This window comes from Lonchura striata, chromosome 13 (genome assembly GCF_046129695.1).
Source record: "Lonchura striata isolate bLonStr1 chromosome 13, bLonStr1.mat, whole genome shotgun sequence".
NCBI classification, from domain to species: domain Eukaryota; kingdom Metazoa; phylum Chordata; class Aves; order Passeriformes; family Estrildidae; genus Lonchura; species Lonchura striata.
Window position 1 is genome coordinate 12,788,047 of NC_134615.1, and position 20,538 is coordinate 12,808,584.

Below are 20,538 nucleotides of genomic sequence, written 5' to 3' on the forward strand. Positions count from 1 at the left end.
TATTTAGCATGATGTCTGTGAACTCTGTAGCAGAAAAAGAATTCTAAACAAAACCAGTATGTTGAGGGTATGATTTTACTACAGGGATGGTTCATAATCAAAAATAGTTAGAAATGCATAATTAGAAATTCATAGAAATGAAAAGTAATTTTAATCTAAAATAATGCATCTGTATATATACAATTGGATGTATGGGTTTTTATTTGGGCTACCCAACCAAGTTTTATCCAAATTTTAGCGATAACAGTAAGAAAATGCATCTTTTCAATCCATATTTAGGTACAGATTCCATGGCACTCCAGTACAGACAGTCCTTTCTGTTAGGGAATAAAAGAGTTTATATCTACTACATGTTCTTTTTTTGGTCTTCTATATTACTGGGATTTTGAGGAAGCTGTGGCCGTCTGTGCCTTTTAAATTTAACATGCACATTGATCTTTAAATCTATGGTAAAATACCAATTATATTGGCACATCAGCAGGAAGTAACTTCAGTGTTATTTAATTAACTCACCTTTTGAACTTGGCCAAAGCTTTATTTAAAATCTGACAAGTAATGATAGTGTAATTGTCTTTTAATATTGGGAAGGTGATGTCTCATTTCTAAATATTGTGCAGAAGTGATCAGTTTTTGAGTGTCTGGGTTTTACCATGCACCTTTTTTGATACAGTATTCCATCTGCTAATAGATGGGAAAATCACAGCAAGCCATAAAGCTGTCATGCTGTTGCATGTTACATAGAATTTAGCAAATACAGGGATTTTTTCAGTCTCTAGCAGACTTCTTGTTTGTTGTGCCGGTTGCATTGCTTCTCTAAAAAATCCCCAAAAGCAAACCCTTTGCAAGCATATAATGTAAAACTCTTCCCTAACGATGACCGTGTCCTTTTCCCATAGGCTGGATTTCTGTTATGTCATGTTTTTATGACTTGTTTTAAGTCCTTGTGGTTGCTAACTTGTTCCTAGCTTCTCTCTAAGATGGCTTCTGTTATTTTTCTGAATAGCCATGGTTTCAACTTCCTTTGAGAAAAAATGGACACCAAAGTCACTGATTTATCTTTAGTACTGTCATACATCAGTCATGTGAAGCAGTGCTGCCTTGTGTATCAAAGTTTGAAAGTGTGGATATCATGGTAAAGTGCTTAAGCTCCACCTGATTTACTTGGTCATAACTAGAGTAGCTTGTGTTCTGTTATCACTTCAGCAAAAGTACTCAAAAATGCCATGAAATACAATAAATTCTAATGTGTATAATTTAATTTATTCTTTTTACTGCTACTCCCACTTTGTTTTCAGAATCAAATTTGCTATCTGTTCCCTTAGGTTTTTGTGTGAGTTCAGGTTTTTTTTATGTATTCCGTGAAACAGATCTTGTTTTCCTTTTCTTCTGGTATAAGACAGACATGAAGTTTCCTTGAAGACTATGGGTAAAAGTACTCCCCTGGTCAAAACCCAAACTCTCTTTGCAACAGACTTCTGTTCAGGCTATTGATAGTGGTATTCTTTCCAAAAGACATTTGGGTGGTTGGTTGTGGGGGTTATTTTGGGGTTTTTTTTTGTCGCTTCACAATCTCCAATTTACAAATAAGCTTTCTTCATAATAAATTTATATTGGTCTAATAAGCTGGAAGAGGTTTCTTGTGTATCTAGCCTTCAGATTTCTCAGTTTGGAAATTCATCTGTACCATCCAACTTGCTTGGATCCTTAAAGTGAAGCTGACATCTTCAGGTTATGTTTCCTATTTATACCAAAATTTATTTGTGTTATAAAACCTTTGCATTTTAAAAGGAGTGTTCATATTATTTTTTCACTATTTCCTCTTTTGTTTTCCTTATACTGAAAGGAAGTAAGAAAAATGATGATGGAAAATGTTTCTTGGTTTTTGAGCCAAGAAGTAAATTTCTGTGAGGCCAGCTCTGAGTGTGCTGCAGTAATTCCAGCTGTTCTGCAAGCTTTTCTCCATTTCCTTACTGTAAAGGGACACAGTCAGTAAAACAGGAGGAGAGTGTCTGGTGTATGTGACTTTTAATACAGGGTTCTTTTAGTCCTGTTGAGTAGTTCTAGACTTCTACAATGAAAAGCATGTATACTAGTTAATGATTGTACATTCTTGGGATCTATTTTGCTAAAGAGCGAAGAAATATCTCTTTTTCCCTCTGCTTTTTTTCCAGTTAGCAAAAATTGATCAGACTCAGTATGTCAACTTAGTGATACAAGCTTCAAATTTGAGATTTTTATCAGTAGTTCTTGATAGCCTGGAACATGACATTTTACCATGGCTACCATAGTTTCCATCTTATCTTTCCTCAGTGGGGTTTCTTGAATTACATTTGTTTCGTTCTACAACTTTTTTTTCCTTGTACTTAATCAGAATTGGTTTTCTTCTGAGCTAAAATAGCTCTCTCCTGACTTATCTTTTGTGTTGAGATAAACTAGGATGAGATATCATTATATTAGCAATGTTATAACCCATGCCAGACCTTCTACCTGGATCCTGCTGCTTGTTTATCATCTATTGGAAGGTGTTTCATTCTGGGAAAATCATCATTATGTTGCTTTTAATTGTAAGTAGACAACTTAATCAGCGTTAGAAGATAATGAGGTCTAATGTATATTAATGCGTTCTCTATCTTGGGACTTCAGGAGATCCCAAATTTAAGCAATAACTTGCACATGTATAATCTAGGATCCACCGTAGCTTTGCTGTGCTAAGGTGTCATCTCCCTAAGCTTCTGTCACTTCATTTTAATCATGCTTGTTCTCCTCCTCACTGACACCATACCTGATTAGTGTCTCTTAGGACGATACAGGATCCCTCTGTACACACCAGAAGTTTCATACACTCAAACCCTAAAGGAGGTTTGTGAATTTAAGTCTGGCTTTATTCTATGGTCACACCACCTTCAGTGACCTAGGAGTATATGCAGAATGGGTTCTCATCAGCTTGCCAAGAAGTACATTGGGCTTAGTAGGTTCAGCATGAACCTTTTCCATCAGAGAATATGTCAGATTTACAGGGTGTTCATTTCTGGAAGGATTCTATACTCATTCTTAGGAAAATTCATTAAGGAGGAATTGCAATTGAAGGTGAGCTTTAATAGGAGGGTCAGGAATTAAAAGTTATGGCTGGTTTTCTTCAGGTTTTTTTTTTTTCTTTAATTAGACATATGTATTGACAGGATAAAGGAATTATTATTCCGTGAAGGTGCTAATTTGAAGTGATTGCTTCCCTATTCTACAGGGTTCCCAGTTATCTGGGGAAGTACATTATCACAGACACACATTTTCAGTCATTTCCCATTCTGTTTGATTGCACTATAAATCTGGGAGTTTTTAGGCTAAATGCTTTTTCAACTTTCCTTAAATTCCTGACTGCAAATCAATTAATTGGTGATCACTTAGCGATACTATGAATAAATAGTTTCAAATGTTTCAAAACTAGGGGTGCAAACTCCTTTGAACCAGAGCTCGTTCTTTTTGTGGGTTTTTTTTGTATATCATTGTATTCAGACTCTTGTCTTCCCTTCTAAGAAGGGTCTGTTATGTCTTAAGTGTGATAAAATACAGTTTCTCAGGAACTTGCCTAATGAAACTTAAATACAAGAAACTAAGTATCCCAGTTTCTCCTAATGAAATGAAGCTTCGACTTAAATGTAGTTTATAAACTTTCAAGTATTTTTGTTTTAAGTATACAGAATTATTACATACATCTTGCATATGTATGATTTCTTTGCTATAAACAAATTCTAATCCTGGAGCACTAAAACCCAATTCTGGTGCAATTTGGTAGTTTTAATGAATATAACCAAGGAGAATCTAAAACTCTGCTTTGAGTGAATTAAACAAATAAAACCATTACATTTAAAACATATTTTTATAAGGGGCAAAAATTATAAAACCTGTACAGTGTATCAAGTATAAGCAAAAATAACTTGCTTGATTTTTGGTGTAGCTAAAGTTATGAACAAAGTATCAAATAGCCTTAAAAGTGTTGGGCAGGGGTGGGAAGGATAAGGAGAGTAATTAAATTTTTCCTTTCCCCCCCCGCCCCACTCCTCTCCCTCAGGATGCTTTAACACCCGAAGACGAATGTTTCATCAGAAGCACTAATGGCTGTTGGCATGCCTTGGATAAGGTGGTGACCGCTGGATGTCATTTGTTTCTGTTCACTGTGGAGAGACAAAATTGACTCCACTTGGAGTTGAGAGCAAAAGCAGAACAGACCTCTCAAGATGACTGATCCTATGATGGATTTTTTTGATGATGCCAATCTTTTTAGTGAGACCTTAGAAGGTTTGTCAGATGATGCCTTTGTTCAACCTGGACCTGTTTCACTTGTTGATGAATTGAATTTGGGTGCAGAATTTGAACCTTTGCACATAGACTCACTGAACCATGTGCAAGATGCTCAAAATCAACAAAAGATGAGTGAGTTTGATCAGCTGAATCAGTATGATTCACTGAAGCTTCACTCAGTAAATCAGTCTTTTAATAGCTCAGCTGACAATGTCTTATCCCCACACTCTCAATTCAATTGTTCACCAGTTCATCCGCAAAACCAGTCCAATGGGATGTTTCCAGATGTGGCTGATGGTAGTCCTATGTGGGGTCATCAAACTGCCACAACTGTTTCAAATCAAAATGGGTCCCCTTTTCACCAAGGACATTCTCAGTCTATGCAGCAAAACAAAAGCTTTGTAGCACACCATGACTTTGCCTTATTTCAGGCTAATGAACCACAGCATCAGTGTGCCTCCCTACGGCCACAGCAGAGCAGGAACAACACAGGGCAGGATGCTCTGAGTCAGCCAAAAGACTTCATGGAAGTTAACGTGTCTACTTCCCTCAGAGTCAGTGTCAACCACCCACCTTCAGTTTCTAATCCATCGACTTCACAGCAGCCTCTGTCTGTTCAACAGTTTTCTCAAACTGCAAGTACTTCTATACATTTTTGTGGGAATCAAGAAGGAAATTTTGATGGACAGTCCCCAACTATTACTCCATGTTCGGTCAGTAATAGTCAGCAATTTTCATCTCCGTATTCCTACTCAAATAATCACATTTCTCCTACCAGCCTCCTTCAGCCTACAACAGCTCTTTCTACTAGCCAGCAGACACACTCTATCTCTGACTTCACTGGAAGCGATGCCTTTACATCTCAAACAGGGACCAAGCAAGAAGCAACTGAGCACATGTTGAATCCTAACACAGCCTTGAATTCAAGTACTTTTCAAATGTTGCATTCTGCGCATCCTCAGGGCAACTTTAGTAGTTCGAAACTCTCTCCTGTGAATATTAATTTTCCAGCTTCTACTGGTTCTGCTTCTCAGATAAGCCATTTCACTGACTCTATTGAAAGCAATGGTTTTACATCTTTAGATGACAACTTACTTCATCAAGTGGAGACTCACAATGAACCATTCACAGGACTTGACCCAGATGACCTCTTGCAGGAAGACCTTCTGCCACAGTTCGATGACTCTGCGTTTGTTCAGGATAGCACAAGCCATGTTTTAGAGCATGACCTAGAACACCACATAACCCCACAGCAAGTGACATCGTCATCCGAACTCGTTCGGCCACCGTCTCAAACTCAGATCCATCCTTGGCATTCTTCAGTTTCTAATCAGCACCTGCAAGGCAGAAGTCGTGCAACCTTACAAGGACAGGTATGTAGGGATTTTGGGAGTGGGGGTTTGAATTATTTGATTTGGTTGATGGGGTGAAATGAATAATAGTGACTGGTGCTTGAGTCAAAGCATGATAACTGAAGTCTCCGAGTTGTTATTTGACCCTGAAGAAGTCTAGTTTAGGAGGAAGAAACCTAACCAGTTGATGCAGACATTGCTTTCTCCTGTTGTTTTCCTATCACTGCAAAAAGCAAGACTACATGATCTTATTCAGATAAAATGGTGTTGCTCCTTCTGCTGCTTGTACTTGTGAAGTACAACAGAGAAAATTTACTGGTTTATGATTTTGATGTTAATATAATGGCTTATTGTCTTGAAAATTAGAGAAACATGCTTTTAATACCTTTGGTAAGGTTTGTATGGCTGATTTTCTCCAAGAATTGTGGTGGTTATGTTGTTGCTCTTCCTTTGCTTTGTGTCTTTGTGCTCATGCTCATTGCCTAAAAATACACACGTATTTTTCTTGATTTTCATGTGTTCAGTTATAATAGAAAACATATAAAATGCTATGTCTATGTCGGATTTTGTTATTTTTGGCTAAATCAAAAAATTCAACAGTTGTTTTAGTATAATGTGCCCATCTACTGCAAGTATTTGAGTCCTCCATGAGGACAATATAGCATAAAAATGGTTAGCTATTTTTCAATCTGTGCGTTTCAAAACAGATGCAACTCTGAGATCAAACAGAATTTACAGGAGACAGGTTTAAAAAGGTTTTAGTAACTGTTACTTCTGTATTCTTGCTACCAATATTCTCTACACCTGAGAATATAGAATGCTGTCTTTCTGAAAAAAAAAAAAAAATGGGGAAGGCCCAAGGACCTTAACTACTGACTTGTGCTTCTCTTAGTTTGTAGGACACAGGCCTGTGAAGGAGACAATGTAGCAGTTTTGCTTCCCCCCCATTAATTTTAGATCATTAGCGTAGAGATAACGGCTTAACAGGCTTAATCTTTGGTCTTGGTTCAGTAGATTGCTTCTCCATTACAACTTCTGCTTATGTTTATGGAGCGTGTAATTGTCAATTCCTACCAGTGAAACTTTTTCTGTAAACTGTGGTGTGATGTTAATGGAACACAGGTATCCAGCAGTGCGGTTCAGATGAGCTTGATTAACGGAATGATGCAGGAGATGCAATCTGTTGGTTTTGATAAACATTTCCTTTCTCCTTCCCTGCCTAAAGAAACAAAAGAGGGTGCACCCAAGTAGCACCCTCTTGTCAGGGATCCCGGTAAGCTGAAGACAGAGGCTCCAGCAGCTCGCAGGGGAAGGAGATCCTGTCAGACTGTGTGTGCAGTCCTCAGTCCTGTCCTGGGAGCAGTGCCCCATTCCCTGCCAGGGGCTGGGAACAGAGGTGTGGGGGCTCTTGGCCTCCCTGAGCATACTTGGGATGAAGGGTGAAGAAGAAATGGATTCCAGGAAAACTGGGGCTGGTGAGAAACTCAGGGATTAGTATCATTTTTGAGAAGCATGTGGGATATAAGCTAGGCAATGAAAAGCGGGTCTAATACAACTTTCTAGTGCTGGGACTTTTGTGTTGTATTTGTCAGAACCTTTCCAGACTTGCTTCGATCTCACTGACATCAGTTTTAGCATTTTGCTTTGTATCAAGGAATAGAGGGAAAGTTCTGAGATCTGTGGAGAGCCTTTAAAGTTTAGGGGTTTGGTTTTGTTTTTATCATGGTGTGAAAACAAAGCAACTTTGCAGTATTTGAAATTTTAATGTTTTTCCTCTTTGAAATGAAACAGCCAGAAACCAGATAGTTATAAAACTGCTTGGGTTGGTTTTTATTATTTTGGGGTATGCAATAAATTGTATAAATTGGATTCTGACCTTGAGTTTATCTGGTCAGACAGATGTTTAATGTCTCCTTCAAAAACTGGTTGTGAACTGGTAGCTGTCAAACTGTTGAGGAATGTACAGAAGCAAACAATGTAGAAGCCTTTTTAAATCAGTGGAGTATGTAGTATGAATAGAAATGGAAAAGTATGGCAATTACTGAAGTGTTTCAGATCTTTCCTTTGACTGACTACTATTCTGAGAAGGGCTTTGGTTGTAGCTCTCACTTCTATTCTTTGATCTCTTTTTAGAATTTCAAGTTCAATATGAGTTAGTTCTGTTAGAGCTTTTTACAAATGTGTGCAGTTTAACCAGGGAGGAAAAAGATGGGGTAAAGGGAGAAGGAATTTTGATCTTCCTAAAACTGGTTTGCTTTAGGTAAGAGTCAGTTGGAAAGGGATTTTGACAAGTTTCATATGTAGCAGTTAAGTGAACTTTTAATTTTTTAACAAGACAGTATTTCACACTGACTTTAATTCATATTGAGGAAACAGTTACTAGTGAATTTAGTTGTTGGTTTTTTTTTTTCAACACTTTCAGTTTGATAATAGTTGATGTTTTCTCAGAAAAAATAACTTTATTTTATGAAATAGTTAATGAACTGTAGAAATTGGAACAGACCCAATATTAGACAACCAAAGATCTTTAACTGTAGTTAGACTGAGGTTATTTAAATTAAGGAAGAACATTAAATACTTGTTTCAGTATTTGAGAGCAAGCATACTCATAACATTTTTACTTGTATGGTTATTCTTTTGATGAAATTAATTTAAAAATTAATATAATCTGTTTGGTATAATAATACTGCAGAATTAAAAATACTGTCTTATAGTGCTAATATGCTTTCTGCTGTAATTAGATCAGAATTATAAATAAATTGCACCCTTAATTTTACATCATGCATTTTTCATCAGAGTTAGTTTGAGAGCAGAAAGTAAAGTGGAGAAATGCTGAAGACTCCTGTAGCCTTAGCTTTGGCTAATACAAGACTTCTGTTCTTTTAACTTAAAACTGGTTTGAGTTTGTTAAGGCTAAATAATCTATTTGCTTCTCAGAAGGATAAAAAAGGCTTCAACATTGTTTTACATCTTTAGAAGAAAAAGGAAGTTGAAAAGATAATGTGAAGTATAAACTGTTGGAAAAATAATGTGAAATATAAACTTTTGTAAAGATAATCTTAAGTATAAACTGTCCTTAGAAGATTACAGCTGTCTTGCTGTGTATGCAATGTCTTCTGGCTGCACACATGAAAGCAGAGGAATTGAGATTAAAAATAATACAAAAATGAAAAATATACTGATGAAAAATAATATTTCATTAATAATATGAAGTGCTATAGGATGAGGTGATTGTCTTAATTCTTAAATTATGTAATTATTTTTTTTCCTTTTTGTGACTAAAAGTTTGGTACCTTACTAGGCAATTCAGTGTATTCAGGAATTTATGTAAAGACTGACTTGAAACATGCAAGTGCTCTTATGCCTGCAAGCCTGAGCTGTCCTACCACTCATTTTATAGAAATAGATGACACAAATTTTTTTTAAAGAATTTGTCTTGCCCCTGTTGAAAGTTTGGCAAAGTCTGGAACTCATAGATGATTGCTCAGGTGGTGTTGTACCCCAGGACATCTGTATATATCAGAGTGGCATAACCTCAGATATGAGGTTATCATCAGAGAGGGAATTAACTCTCACCACATCCAGATCCACATCCAGATTTATGTGCTACTGAGATGTCCTGAATTGTCACAGGAACATAAATCCTGTATCACAGTGAGGCAGCAGAATTCCCAGCACCTACTAGGTTTATCATCCATGCTGAAGTATTGAAAACAATCCTTTCACTGATAACCTTTATGCAATATTTTGCAGGGTTTTTGCTTTATTTCTGTGATTTGAGAAAATCCTGCACAAACAGGTGGGATTGACCATGGCAAAGCTGTGTCAAATGCCCAGAGTTAATGAGAAGAGTAGGGCAGCATCTCTGAGCCCAAGTAATGCAGCTCCTGGAATGAAGCTCTAAATTACAGCTGTATATAATATAATATTTTCATTATTAATCTATGGCTTTTTGCCAATAACCTATTAATCATGTAAAGAGCAGTGTTTTGATAGCTTTATTTATAGTTGAATGTGTATGAAGCACTTGCTTTTGTATATATGTTTTATATAAACCTTTTATACAGTTTATTTTTTTTATTTGCAAATTGCATAGGTTGGGGAAGAAGTACATGTTTGTGAGATAACTTTGTAACACATTTATTGATGAGTATAATTTTTATTTTCTCCATTTTAATTTTCTCTGTTGGCTTTCAAAATAGAACTGTGTAGTAAGGGAAAGACAAAAATTTCTGGGCTTTTCAGAACACTGAAAATGTGCCAGAATATCTCTTCTATAGTTTTAAATGCTTTATGAGTTTCTTCGTAGTTTCTGTTGAGTGGAATTACTTTTTTTTCATAATTTTTTAGATCTTTGTGCTATCCTGAATGCTTTTCTTAAACCTTTCCTTAGAAGGTCTGTCTCAACCTTCATCACTTATCAAATAATTAGGCTGTCCAATTCTTTGTGTATGTTTCCTCTTTAAAATTAAACACTTGCTGTTTTAATGATTGTCATAATATAATAATATTTTTTTTCCTGAGGTAATTGCACACTTGTTAAATAACTACTATTATTGTCTTTGAAATGTGCCAAAAGAGACGCATTTTTGTAAAAAGCAGTTAACAGATGGCATGCATAGGAAGAAAGCTTCTGGCTGGGTCAAATTGCAGGAGTAAAATAGCAAGGTGAGACTAGTTGATAAAAATAAATTAATTCTTTTTTTAAATGATAATGCAGGGTAAGTGTGGTTGAATAATCTAAATAACTGTTTGGAAATAGGTGTCTTGTTAACATTGAAAAAATGAAAAGCAATTCATTAATGTGAGAGTATTGATATAATTGTGCAGTCTTAGTGTCCAGAAGAAGTGGTACCTAATAACATAGAAAAGAGAAAACAAAATCCATGTTAAATTGTCTTTTAAAGACAGCAGTGCATTCTATCGGCTGTTCAAGTTGTAGTTCAATATATGCCTAAACTATAATAAATTATCAGGAAAAAACAATTTAAAAAAAATCTCCTATTCTTTCATTTTGTCTTGTCTTAATGCAACATTGGGGCTATGAACTGCACGGGGAAACTCCTTCAGGTACAGAAAAACTTGGCACTTTTTTTGTCAAGGGTGTTTTTCCAGAATACAGGTTCCTGGTTTAGTTCTCTCAGTGGCACAGGATCAGGTTCCCTAGCACAGTGGAGGGGAGCTTGTCAATGCACACAAGGGGCACAAACTGAAACTCAGGAGCTTCCATCTAAATATGAGGAACAACTGATTGACTGTGAGGGTGGCAGAGCTCTGGAACAGGCTGCCCAGAGAGCTCCTGAAGTCTCCTTCTGCTCCAGAACTGTCTGGACATCCTTTGTAGCCTGTCCTAGGGGGCTGAACTACATGATCCCCCGAGGTTCCTTCCAACCTCAGCCATTCTGGGATTCTGTGACAGAGGAAGGAGTGGGAAGCATTATTTTCTGCAGTGCAGGCAAAAGAATTGTGTGTGAGCTTGCAGCATTGAATGCAAAGAGTGCAAGTGGACTCGTTGTGGGACTGTCCGTTGGCTCCAGTAACCACTAACCTGCTTTAACTAACACTGTTATCTAGACTCTGCATTTCTGAGTGGCTAAGAACATACCGTTGCCTGTAAAACTTCCAGAGCAGCATTTTATCTTGAGACATTTTATAGAAAATCAACACTTTATGAAGTGTTAGTGAAGTGTTATTACTGAAAGAGCAGCAGAACTTGTAAAGATGTTAACCAGTAGTGTGGTTTTGAAGCCAGATAATCTGATACATTTGGAATTCATGTGGCTTTTCTTCAGATGTCTGTGTTTTGTGCACTCAGGTTTTGCAATTTCTTTTAGCTATTATGTTATTTCTAAATATATAGACAGATCAAAATAATTTTCAACACTTTGTTTCCCAAACAGCCTCCCACATCTGGAGAGGTATTGTTTTCTTTGTTTATTATCAGGTTAGAAAAAATTGCTGAATTTCCTGGTTACAAAGATTTCTAAGAGAGTGTTTATTATCAGGTGCTGAGTGGATTGAATTTGGGAACTCTTAAGGCTAATAAATATAAATTAGTGGGATTCTTAGGATGATGAGACCGAGAATTCTAATGCTGATTTCAGTAAGCATGATAAATGAAGCTAGGAATGTAGCTTTAGGCTAGAAAAGATGACAAGTCTTACATTTTTGAAAGCCCTGTAATTTGTAGCAGAGATTGATTTTTCTTTCATAAATGTGGCAGGTTTTCTTTTGTGTGGATTATTTGGCTTGTATTTGTACTTGAGTATTTTGTTCCCTTGCTATCTTACTGTGAAGGCAAGCATTTTAATTTATATCTCCTGAAATTTTTCCCATCTTTTACATACTGCCTGCTCAGTAGTTAGCCCGTATTTGAAAATAATTTCAATGTTAGTAGCATATCATATATATGTACATAATGCTGCTGAGCAGCATGTTGAATTGCAAGCCAGAATTAGTTTCATCGATTAATATGATAATTAGTTTCATAGATTATCTTTTAAGAGATACTCATGACCTCACAACTGAGTTTTAGTTTATATCTTGGAAAGAAAAGATAAGTTAGCTTTAAAGAAGCCATTGCAAATATTGTGGTTATGAGATTTTTGTGTCTTTTCTTAGCATTTAAAACCTTTTAACACAATAGTCCTACCGATAGGTCTTTAAAATAATCTCAAGTAATCTTTAAAGGAATTGTTTCACTGTACCTTATTTTTTTTAATGAGCACCCCAATACAGAGATTTCTTTAATAGTAAGAAAGTTGTTTGTAAAAATAGTTTGTTTTTAAGCAAACTCACAAGAAAAGCATAGCTCTTGTGCCTTTTGAGACTTGCAGCATGCTATGGCTTCCAGTACCTGTTTGTATTCCTCAGTAGGATAAGAAGATGCAGTACCTGTGCATTGGTTTTTATCTTTAAAGTCATTGCAGCAGTTGTCCATGAGGCCTAGGTATGGCTCAGCCTGATGTGTAAACTTTGTTGTAGCAGGAACTTTGGTCCTTAAAACTCTTAAAAGCAGAAACCAGCTGTTAGGGAATCCAAGCTATCACAGCAAAGGCAGGTAAATTATTTAAAGAACATCTGAGTGACAAAATCAGACGTGTCTTACTGTCTTTGAGTTCAGTAAGAACAATTTTTAAAATAGATTAGGCAAATTTATTTTGATGTGCCTGTATTGTAGCTCCTATTTATATCATCCTTTGGAGGATTCTTTGACGTGCAATCATGTAGTGTTTGAAATCTGATCAACGCCAAACACCACACAAGAGATGTGTTTTCTGAGTTAATGTGCTTTAATTGCAAATGTGTTCAGGCTTTGAGTGATTTTGGATTTTCAGAAATGTTGACCCAGCCTTGCTTGTTGTGGACACAGGTACAGAGGGGCTCCTGCTCATGACAGTGCTTGGGGATGCCCTTGGCAGCACACTGCAGTCTCTAGCCAGGCTGTCACTCTGATCTGTGCTGGTGACAGCTTCTGCTGACTTCAGCTCTGTTAAAGATAAGAATTTCTCTTTTCTTAGCCTTTACAGTGAGTCTAGTCCTGCCACTTTTGCTAGTAGCCAGACTCAGTTGAGGTTAGACACATAACTATAGCAGTAACTTTTCAAAACCTGTCTTGCAACATTTTTTTTTTGAACAATTTTTTTCTGTTTGATCCTTACCAAAAGTTATTTTATGGTTATTACTGTGACACTCTTGGATGCTATGTTCTTTCTCTAGAAAAGTTATATATATTTATTTTGGGGAAAAAATAGTTTGATTTTCTTGCTTTTTGGGTTTCATTTGCCTGAAATCAAACTGTTGTTCTCCAGTAGTATCCTCTTACTTTGGACTTCTTATTCTTGAACCATCACCCTTTTTGATAAATTCCTTTTCTTTAGGCGTCTTGTTTTATTCCTTAACTAGGGGGAAGCATTTTGTTCATGAATATTTAATTGAGAAAACCAGATTCAAGGGAAGTAGTTTCATTAGGTTAGCATATATGCTAAAGGACTGTTTTGAACTGAAAGATTCTGGCATAAAATCTGCTAAAGTAGTTCATTGAAGCTGAAACAAAAAATATGTAAGTTGTTTTGAATTGAAGTGGAAGAAATATGCTACGTCTTTGATTTAAATGGAAATATGCTATTAAGTTAGTACTGATATTAGTGACTCCCCAGCTGTTGATGTTAAAAATAATTTTCCCAATTTCTGTCATATGTTTTAGTGTTAAGTGCTGGGTTTAATGTGAAGTGCTGTGTTTTTTTAATCTCACTGAAATGACAAAGGCTGACAACATTTTGGATATTCTGTAAGGTATCCAAAATACTGAGTAATACTACCAAAAAAAAGCCATGTTCAAAGATTAAGTAAACTTTTAAACTTAACTGCTTCTAGGGAATAAAATTATTGTACAGAGAGATGTTACATGCTAGCCTTTCTGAATATGCAATCTGTTTGGATTTAAAGATCTTTCATGATTGGTATTTCCCTCTTAATCAAATGATACCTATTTTTCACATCTGTCATCTTGTCAACAATACTTCATTGTTTTGCTGCAAACAAGCACTGAAAATGCATACTTTAAAAACAGGAAAAAGTTAAAAAGAAGTCTGGCAATATTATCATAGGATCATTTCCTGGGGCCTGACCAAGACAGTGATCCATTGCGGCACGTTTTTCCAGTAGCCTTTATACTTTGAATAAGCTGGTTCACTTACCTTCTAATTTAATTGGTTTTTACCACTGCACTCAATGTATTATAAAATGTGAGCAGAATTTGGTAAATTATGTTGTTGGAGCATGCTGTGGAAGAAAAGCTACCTCTGTGTTTTGTCCAATGTGTGGTTGTTTTTCGACCAAGCCTGACTTCCTTTTCTGTAGGTTTTTGCAGAAGTGAGGCACTGAAACAAAAGGTGGGCAGCTTCCTGCTGGTTCTGAAGAGTTCTTGCTCACTTGCCCTTCCTTTCATCCCTTCAGCAGGTTCAGTGAGTCCTCCAAGCAGCAGAAGAGTACCAAGAATAGACCATGAAGGGTTGTGCAGTTTACAGCCCTTCACACCTGGAATGTCTTCTCAATCTGGTCTGATAACAAATTGAGACAGAATTGAAGAACTGGGGGATAGTGGAAGGAAATACTGACAGCAGTAAACTTCCTAAAGATGAAAGTGGGTTTTATATCAATCATAAAAACCTGTTTTTCCAAGGTCACTTCCATGAGAGTTCTAGAGGGAGCACTGTAACTGAAATTTTGACAAGACCCTGTGACCATTAAGGTGCTGTTGTTTTTTCTTGCTCAGAGATGGATGCTGTGCTGGTTTTTAGTGTGATTGGGACACATGTGTTGAGGCTACCTTGGATTTTGGGACTAAGGGGAAAGAAAGCTCTTAATGTAATGTTCTTTTTAAAGGTAGTTTGGGTGGGATTTTGTCTTCTGGTCTTCTCTGGTTGGTAAGAAAAAAAAACCATGAGAAAATAACTTTCTCAGTGGCACACAAAAGTGATGGTCATATAGAACATGGGTGGGTAGGTGACAACTTTTAAAAATTCAGTTTAATTTTGAGTTTGTTGCAATTTTGTTTTTTGTTCTGAAGACTTCTGCAGTCACTTCTTCATTATTTTTACCTTTAAATAATCATTTAAAGGGATTTTGTCACCTTAAATTACAGCAGTTTCAACTAATGTTATGTTTTCCAGGAGTTTAAAAGGCCATTAAAAAAAAAAACAAACTGAAGCCATTAAAAAAAAACTTTTCCAATAGTAAAATCAGGCATATGTATGTGCCTGTGTTCCAGAAGGAACAAATTCTTATCTGTACTGTCCAAGAATGTGTTGATGTTAGATTTCAGTGGATCAATATCTTTTAGAGCTTTACCTAGGGATTTTGAACCCTAATGACTACTTTTTTAAAATCAGAAATATCTGTTTGATTTTTCTTGTCTGTAACTATTTGAAGTATTTTACAGATTTATTTCCAGATGCCCACATAAGACTTGTTTCAAACAGTGAACTGAAACCTGAATTGCCTTTTTATAGAGTAGAGAGTTTAGTCATCCTTGTTGTTTAAGGAGTCAAGTAATTGCAAAATTTTAAGGTTACGATTAGGCAAGAATGCAAGAAAGAGAGAGAAGTTTTTTTGCTGGACCATTTTGGCCTTTAGTTTAAAGAAGAAAATTTTTAAGTAAAGGTAGGGGTATGGCATGACTGTGAATTTGGTCTGAGTCTAGTAACTCAATGATGCATCCAGCAGGTGCCTTGGATATAATAATATTTTTTTCATAGAGAGGAGCTCATAGTTTTCTCATGGTAAGTGTAGTGATACTGCCATGGTACACCACGAGGTGTGCCCTGCATCAGCCTCAGATCAGTGTAAATTCTGGGTGTTCTGGTTCTGCATGTGAGAAAGAGCTTGGAGTTTTGCTGAGGCAGTGGCTTGTGTTGGCATTGTCTGCTATTTTCCAAATAGCTCTTATATTACAGACTGGAACCCAAGAGAAGTGGGTACATGATGGGCACAGAACACAAAGCCACTGAAAACTGAAACACATTAAATGCAGCAGCTTGGCAGAGCAGGCGGGATGAAATTCTCAATTTCTTTCATTTCCTGGCAATTTAGCATGCTCCATTACATAGTTCCTCCTTTAAGAGTTCCCGTGCAAATTATACACAGTTTTCATACCACTACTAAATATTCAGAAAAAGCTTCTAACTATAGCTGGCACTAAGCCCCAGAATACTTTCTTCAAACAATCTCTTCCAAATGGAAGCAAAATGTGTGCTGCAGACTCATCCTGTAACTTCCCATGCTGCCTCTGCTGCACACCCAGCTTAGCAGCTGCTTCCATGGACATGTCTCGATCTTCCCCCCATGAATGATAAGGCAGGTCACTGGTTAAGAAGCTGCTGCTAATGACAACTGTGGTATCATCATTTTACTAGTGGCAAAACATGATTAATGATACTATTACTGGGTTCTGTAGCACTGAGATGTGAAAGAACACACTAGGTAGAGGAGTTGACGTGCCAACAGGTGCATGTTTCATCTTAGAAACATGACTAGTTTAAGTTGCTGATCCCCCCCCATTAGTGTTTTCATTTCCACAGAAATTTAAAATTTGGTTATAAGCATGATGCTAAATGCTTTGTGAGGCATAAACCACATTCACATTCCCAAATCACAGATGTATGTTCTGAAGTGACTGTTACACAGATAAAAATTGTTGTCCAGCCACCGTGAATTGTTAGCCATTCACTTACCAACATTGTAGATATCTTACCAACATTGTAGATAACAAGTATGAAAGATGAACAAGACAGACTCTCACCTGGTATCTTTTGGGTTTTTTTTTTTTAATTTATCTGTACATGTCTATTTTAATTTGGGTTAGGTTTTGTAAATGTGTGTCGGGAAATTCAATACCCACTAAACACTGAGACATTCATTAGCAGTTACAACAAGCTAGAAAAAGAAAGAAGCATATTATCAGCATATTGAAAGAACCACAATTTGGAATACTTCATTGGCTCTCTTAGTAGTTCCATATATGTATCAAAGAGAGTGTAAAAATTATAGAACCCCACAGATCTTCATTTGCCAGTGCTTTTGGCTTTGTGAAGCAGATGGTGTGGGGCAACTGTTGAACAAAAGAATAAAAAGCAGTTCAGGAGGAACTCTAAAGGGACTTGTCTCTGGAGAAAAGAAACTCTGTTTCCTATTTAGGTGATCTTCCCATTAGTTGTGCAGAAGAAGCCCTGAAAATCTAATTTCAGTTTACTGTCTAAAGAAAATTACATATTTTGCTGGGATTGCCATGCAGCAAAAATGTCTTTCTGCATACATGTGGGGTGACACACATGGATATTGTAGGTAATCTTCTACAGAGAGACTCTGTAAAGGTTGTGAGGTTTTGGGTTTTTTTAATAAATAAATTTTTGATTATAAGTCCACCATTAAAAGTCACTAGAGGACTTATTTTTGCAGACTGTTCTAGAAGAAAGAAGTTAAGAGTGCTAGTATGGAATTCAGATGTCACTGAGTTGATTAAATGCTTTGGGGGTTTTTTAAAGTTGCATTCCTAAATACAATTTTATAATTCAAATGATGAATGGATATACCTTTAAGATTTTTCACTGTAGTGAGTTAAAAGCAACTGCAGTTTTCAAATTTTCATGTGATTATGATGTGAAAAAATGAGAAGCTAATTTGGACAAAGTCCCCAAACTATTCATTATTGTAAGTCATGCAATTTATTTATCTGTACTATGGTTCTGATATTAATACTGTTTTGGTGACTTGACATGCACAAAGAGATGCCTTGTTTAGTAATAAACATGAACAAAAGTGATGTAGTAATGCATGAAGATCAAGTTTCCAGGTGGCCAATTTTAGCTGCTTTTAGTGCAGTTGATGTCAAGGTCATCTTGATTTCCTGAGGACCTGATAAGATTGTCAAGAACTTGTTAGGCTCTCAAGGAAGCCAATACCTGGTCTGAGCACTGTCCTCCAGGTGTGTACTGCTACCAGCAGGAGAGAAACAATCACTCAAGGCATGTAACCTTAGCTTTCTGTTGTTAGACTCCTTAGGGTCATAATTTAGCTCTTAGTGCTCTTAGCTCATAATTTAGCTCTTAGGTAGCTAATCTAAGTGGTCGGTAGATCCACAAATGAAAAACATTATTTCAAATAAAGTGCTTTCTATAATTCAGTCACAAATGTGTGACTTGTTAAAATTTCAGAGAAAAGCATTGGCAGTTCCTAGAATATATCAAGAATGGGTGCGACTTTAGGGAGATACTTAGTCTGAAAGGTTTTGTGCACACACGGAATTGAAAGTAATGTTACTCTATTTTGAAGGGCCATACCTACTGTAGGAAAGGCATTCTTACAATGGAAGCCATGTTTTACTACTGGAACATATAAGGCAGGATTTGGGAGCGTTTTCTAGGAGGTAGAAGTAGTTTCTGTGTTAAACTTGCCTTCTCCTTGGGTTTCCTCTATAGTGATATACAGAGGATGTGAAGGAAATTGTGGAGGAAATGAAATTTGGTTTTTGCTTTAGAGGAGAAAAACCTGATGTCTGTAAGTGTTGAGGATGGTAGTTTGTCCTTGCTGTGGGGAAGGCTGCTATGCCGGTGAAGGTCTTCAAATGCATGTCCTGAGCAACCACAACAAAATGCTGGAGGGAATGTCTTTCTATGAAAAGCCTACTCAGCAGAGTACTGTGGGCTATTGGAAAGATGCTGTCATGATTCTGCTGCTCGATACTGCCTAGTAATTTGATTGCTTTTACATTGTTTAACTAAGAAATCCTTCAGATATGTGTAGGGTACCTTCTACTCCTGTGAGACAGCGTGTCAAATTCACTTGAATAGTGTCAAAAAGATGCTCCCCTGGCTGTGGATCAGGGCATGTGTAGGGAATTCTACAGCTGTTGTCTGATCTGCTCCCTGTGTATTTTTCGGGGCCAGCTCTGCGGTGTGAGCACCACCAGGGCCCATACCTGCTGCTGTTGCTAATGGCTTTTGCAGGCAGCAGCAGTAGTGTGAATTTGAGGTGATTCCTGCCAATTTCCCTGCTGCCCAGAGGATTGTGTGGAGCAGCAGGGAACTGACAGGAGGCTTGTTTCCTGCACTCGGCTGCTTCTTGGCAAAGCCATTAGCAGCAGCAGATACCCTGGAGCTCCCTCTGTGCAGACTAAAAAGACAACATTGCATTGCTTTGCATTCGCTCATATTTGGATGATTATCTTTGCAATCGTGAAAAGTACAAACTGATTTTTCCCAATAAAATCTTCAGGTTTTGAATATGTATGGCCTCAGGGTTTTCCTTTCCACCTTCACCTATATGTTTGTCAGTTAAAATTTTCTTATTCTAGATGGAATAGGTTTGTAAGCCATTGGTGAGAGGATATATTCCTTAAGGATGTTTTATCTGTGCTCCGTCTCACTGAGGGGGAAGGGTATTTTCAGCTTGCAAAAGGCTTTGCCTTGTTTTTGTAGATGTTCGAGAACCTTTGAAATGGTTTGCATTGCACATGTTAATTTACAATTGTTCAATCATTTTATAGCTGTGCATGTTTTCAAATCATGAAATATTGGTAGAATAAAAGAGCTCTGCGGATTAAATGGCTTTTGTTGCTAAGTACACACAGATCCTGTCCTCTGTAGTGCAAGCATGTTTCACATTCTAATCTCAAAGCACTTGTGTTGCTTTCCAGTTTTGGTTTTTGTGACAATGGTGACTTTCTTGATGAAGGTTTCGTTACAGATTTATTTGGTTTAGAATGGCTGGCTGGTGCCTTCCTGTATCTTCATGAATGTCATTTCCATATGGTTAGGAATGTCATAGCAAAATTTTAGAAAGACTATGGTCTGGGATTTCTAATAAATAGCCTAACATTTATGCAGTGCAGGAGACAGAACTCGGAAGGGATAGTACAGAGCAAGATGCAGAGGGATTATAACATAGAGGAGCCTCATCCAGCATACTCACAGTTCTACAGTAAGTGTTGTTGAGGAATAAATTGGGAAGCAGCTTTGAGCTCTCAGAAACTGCAGCAAAGAAACTTTATTTTAAAATAATAAAATATCTAGAAAGAGACTGTAAAAGGATTCACGAAAAAGTCACCATTTCTGGATTACCTACTTAATTATTAAGCATTTTATGTTTGTTTGTTTCTGGCCCAGGAATGTTCAAGAACCGATCAATGTAACAGTACTGGCTTTAGTAGCACTTGGCTTTTAGAACTAAAATTATACCCAGGGTACATTAGGAATATTTTTTTTGTTTAGCTGATCTCAAAATGTAAAATAGTAGATTAGTTACCATTCTTACTAAGATATGAAATAATCACCCTAAATGAGAAATCCCTATAATTTATTACAGTTATTAATTTCTGCATTATTAAGCATAA

General features: G+C 36.8%; 1 protein-coding gene across 9 annotated transcripts in view; it reads left to right on the forward strand.

Annotated features, from left to right (window-relative positions):
- Positions 1–20,538, forward strand: part of CHD9 (chromodomain helicase DNA binding protein 9) — an 85,902-nt gene that overhangs the window by 11,139 nt on the left and 54,225 nt on the right. For all 9 annotated transcript variants that reach the window (XM_021555025.2, XM_021555034.2, XM_021555033.2 and 6 more), the window contains one exon: positions 4,067–5,669. In XM_021555025.2, coding sequence (XP_021410700.2) covers positions 4,233–5,669 — 1,437 coding nt within the window. In that variant the 5' untranslated portion in view covers positions 4,067–4,232. The remainder of the gene's footprint in view (positions 1–4,066; positions 5,670–20,538) is intronic.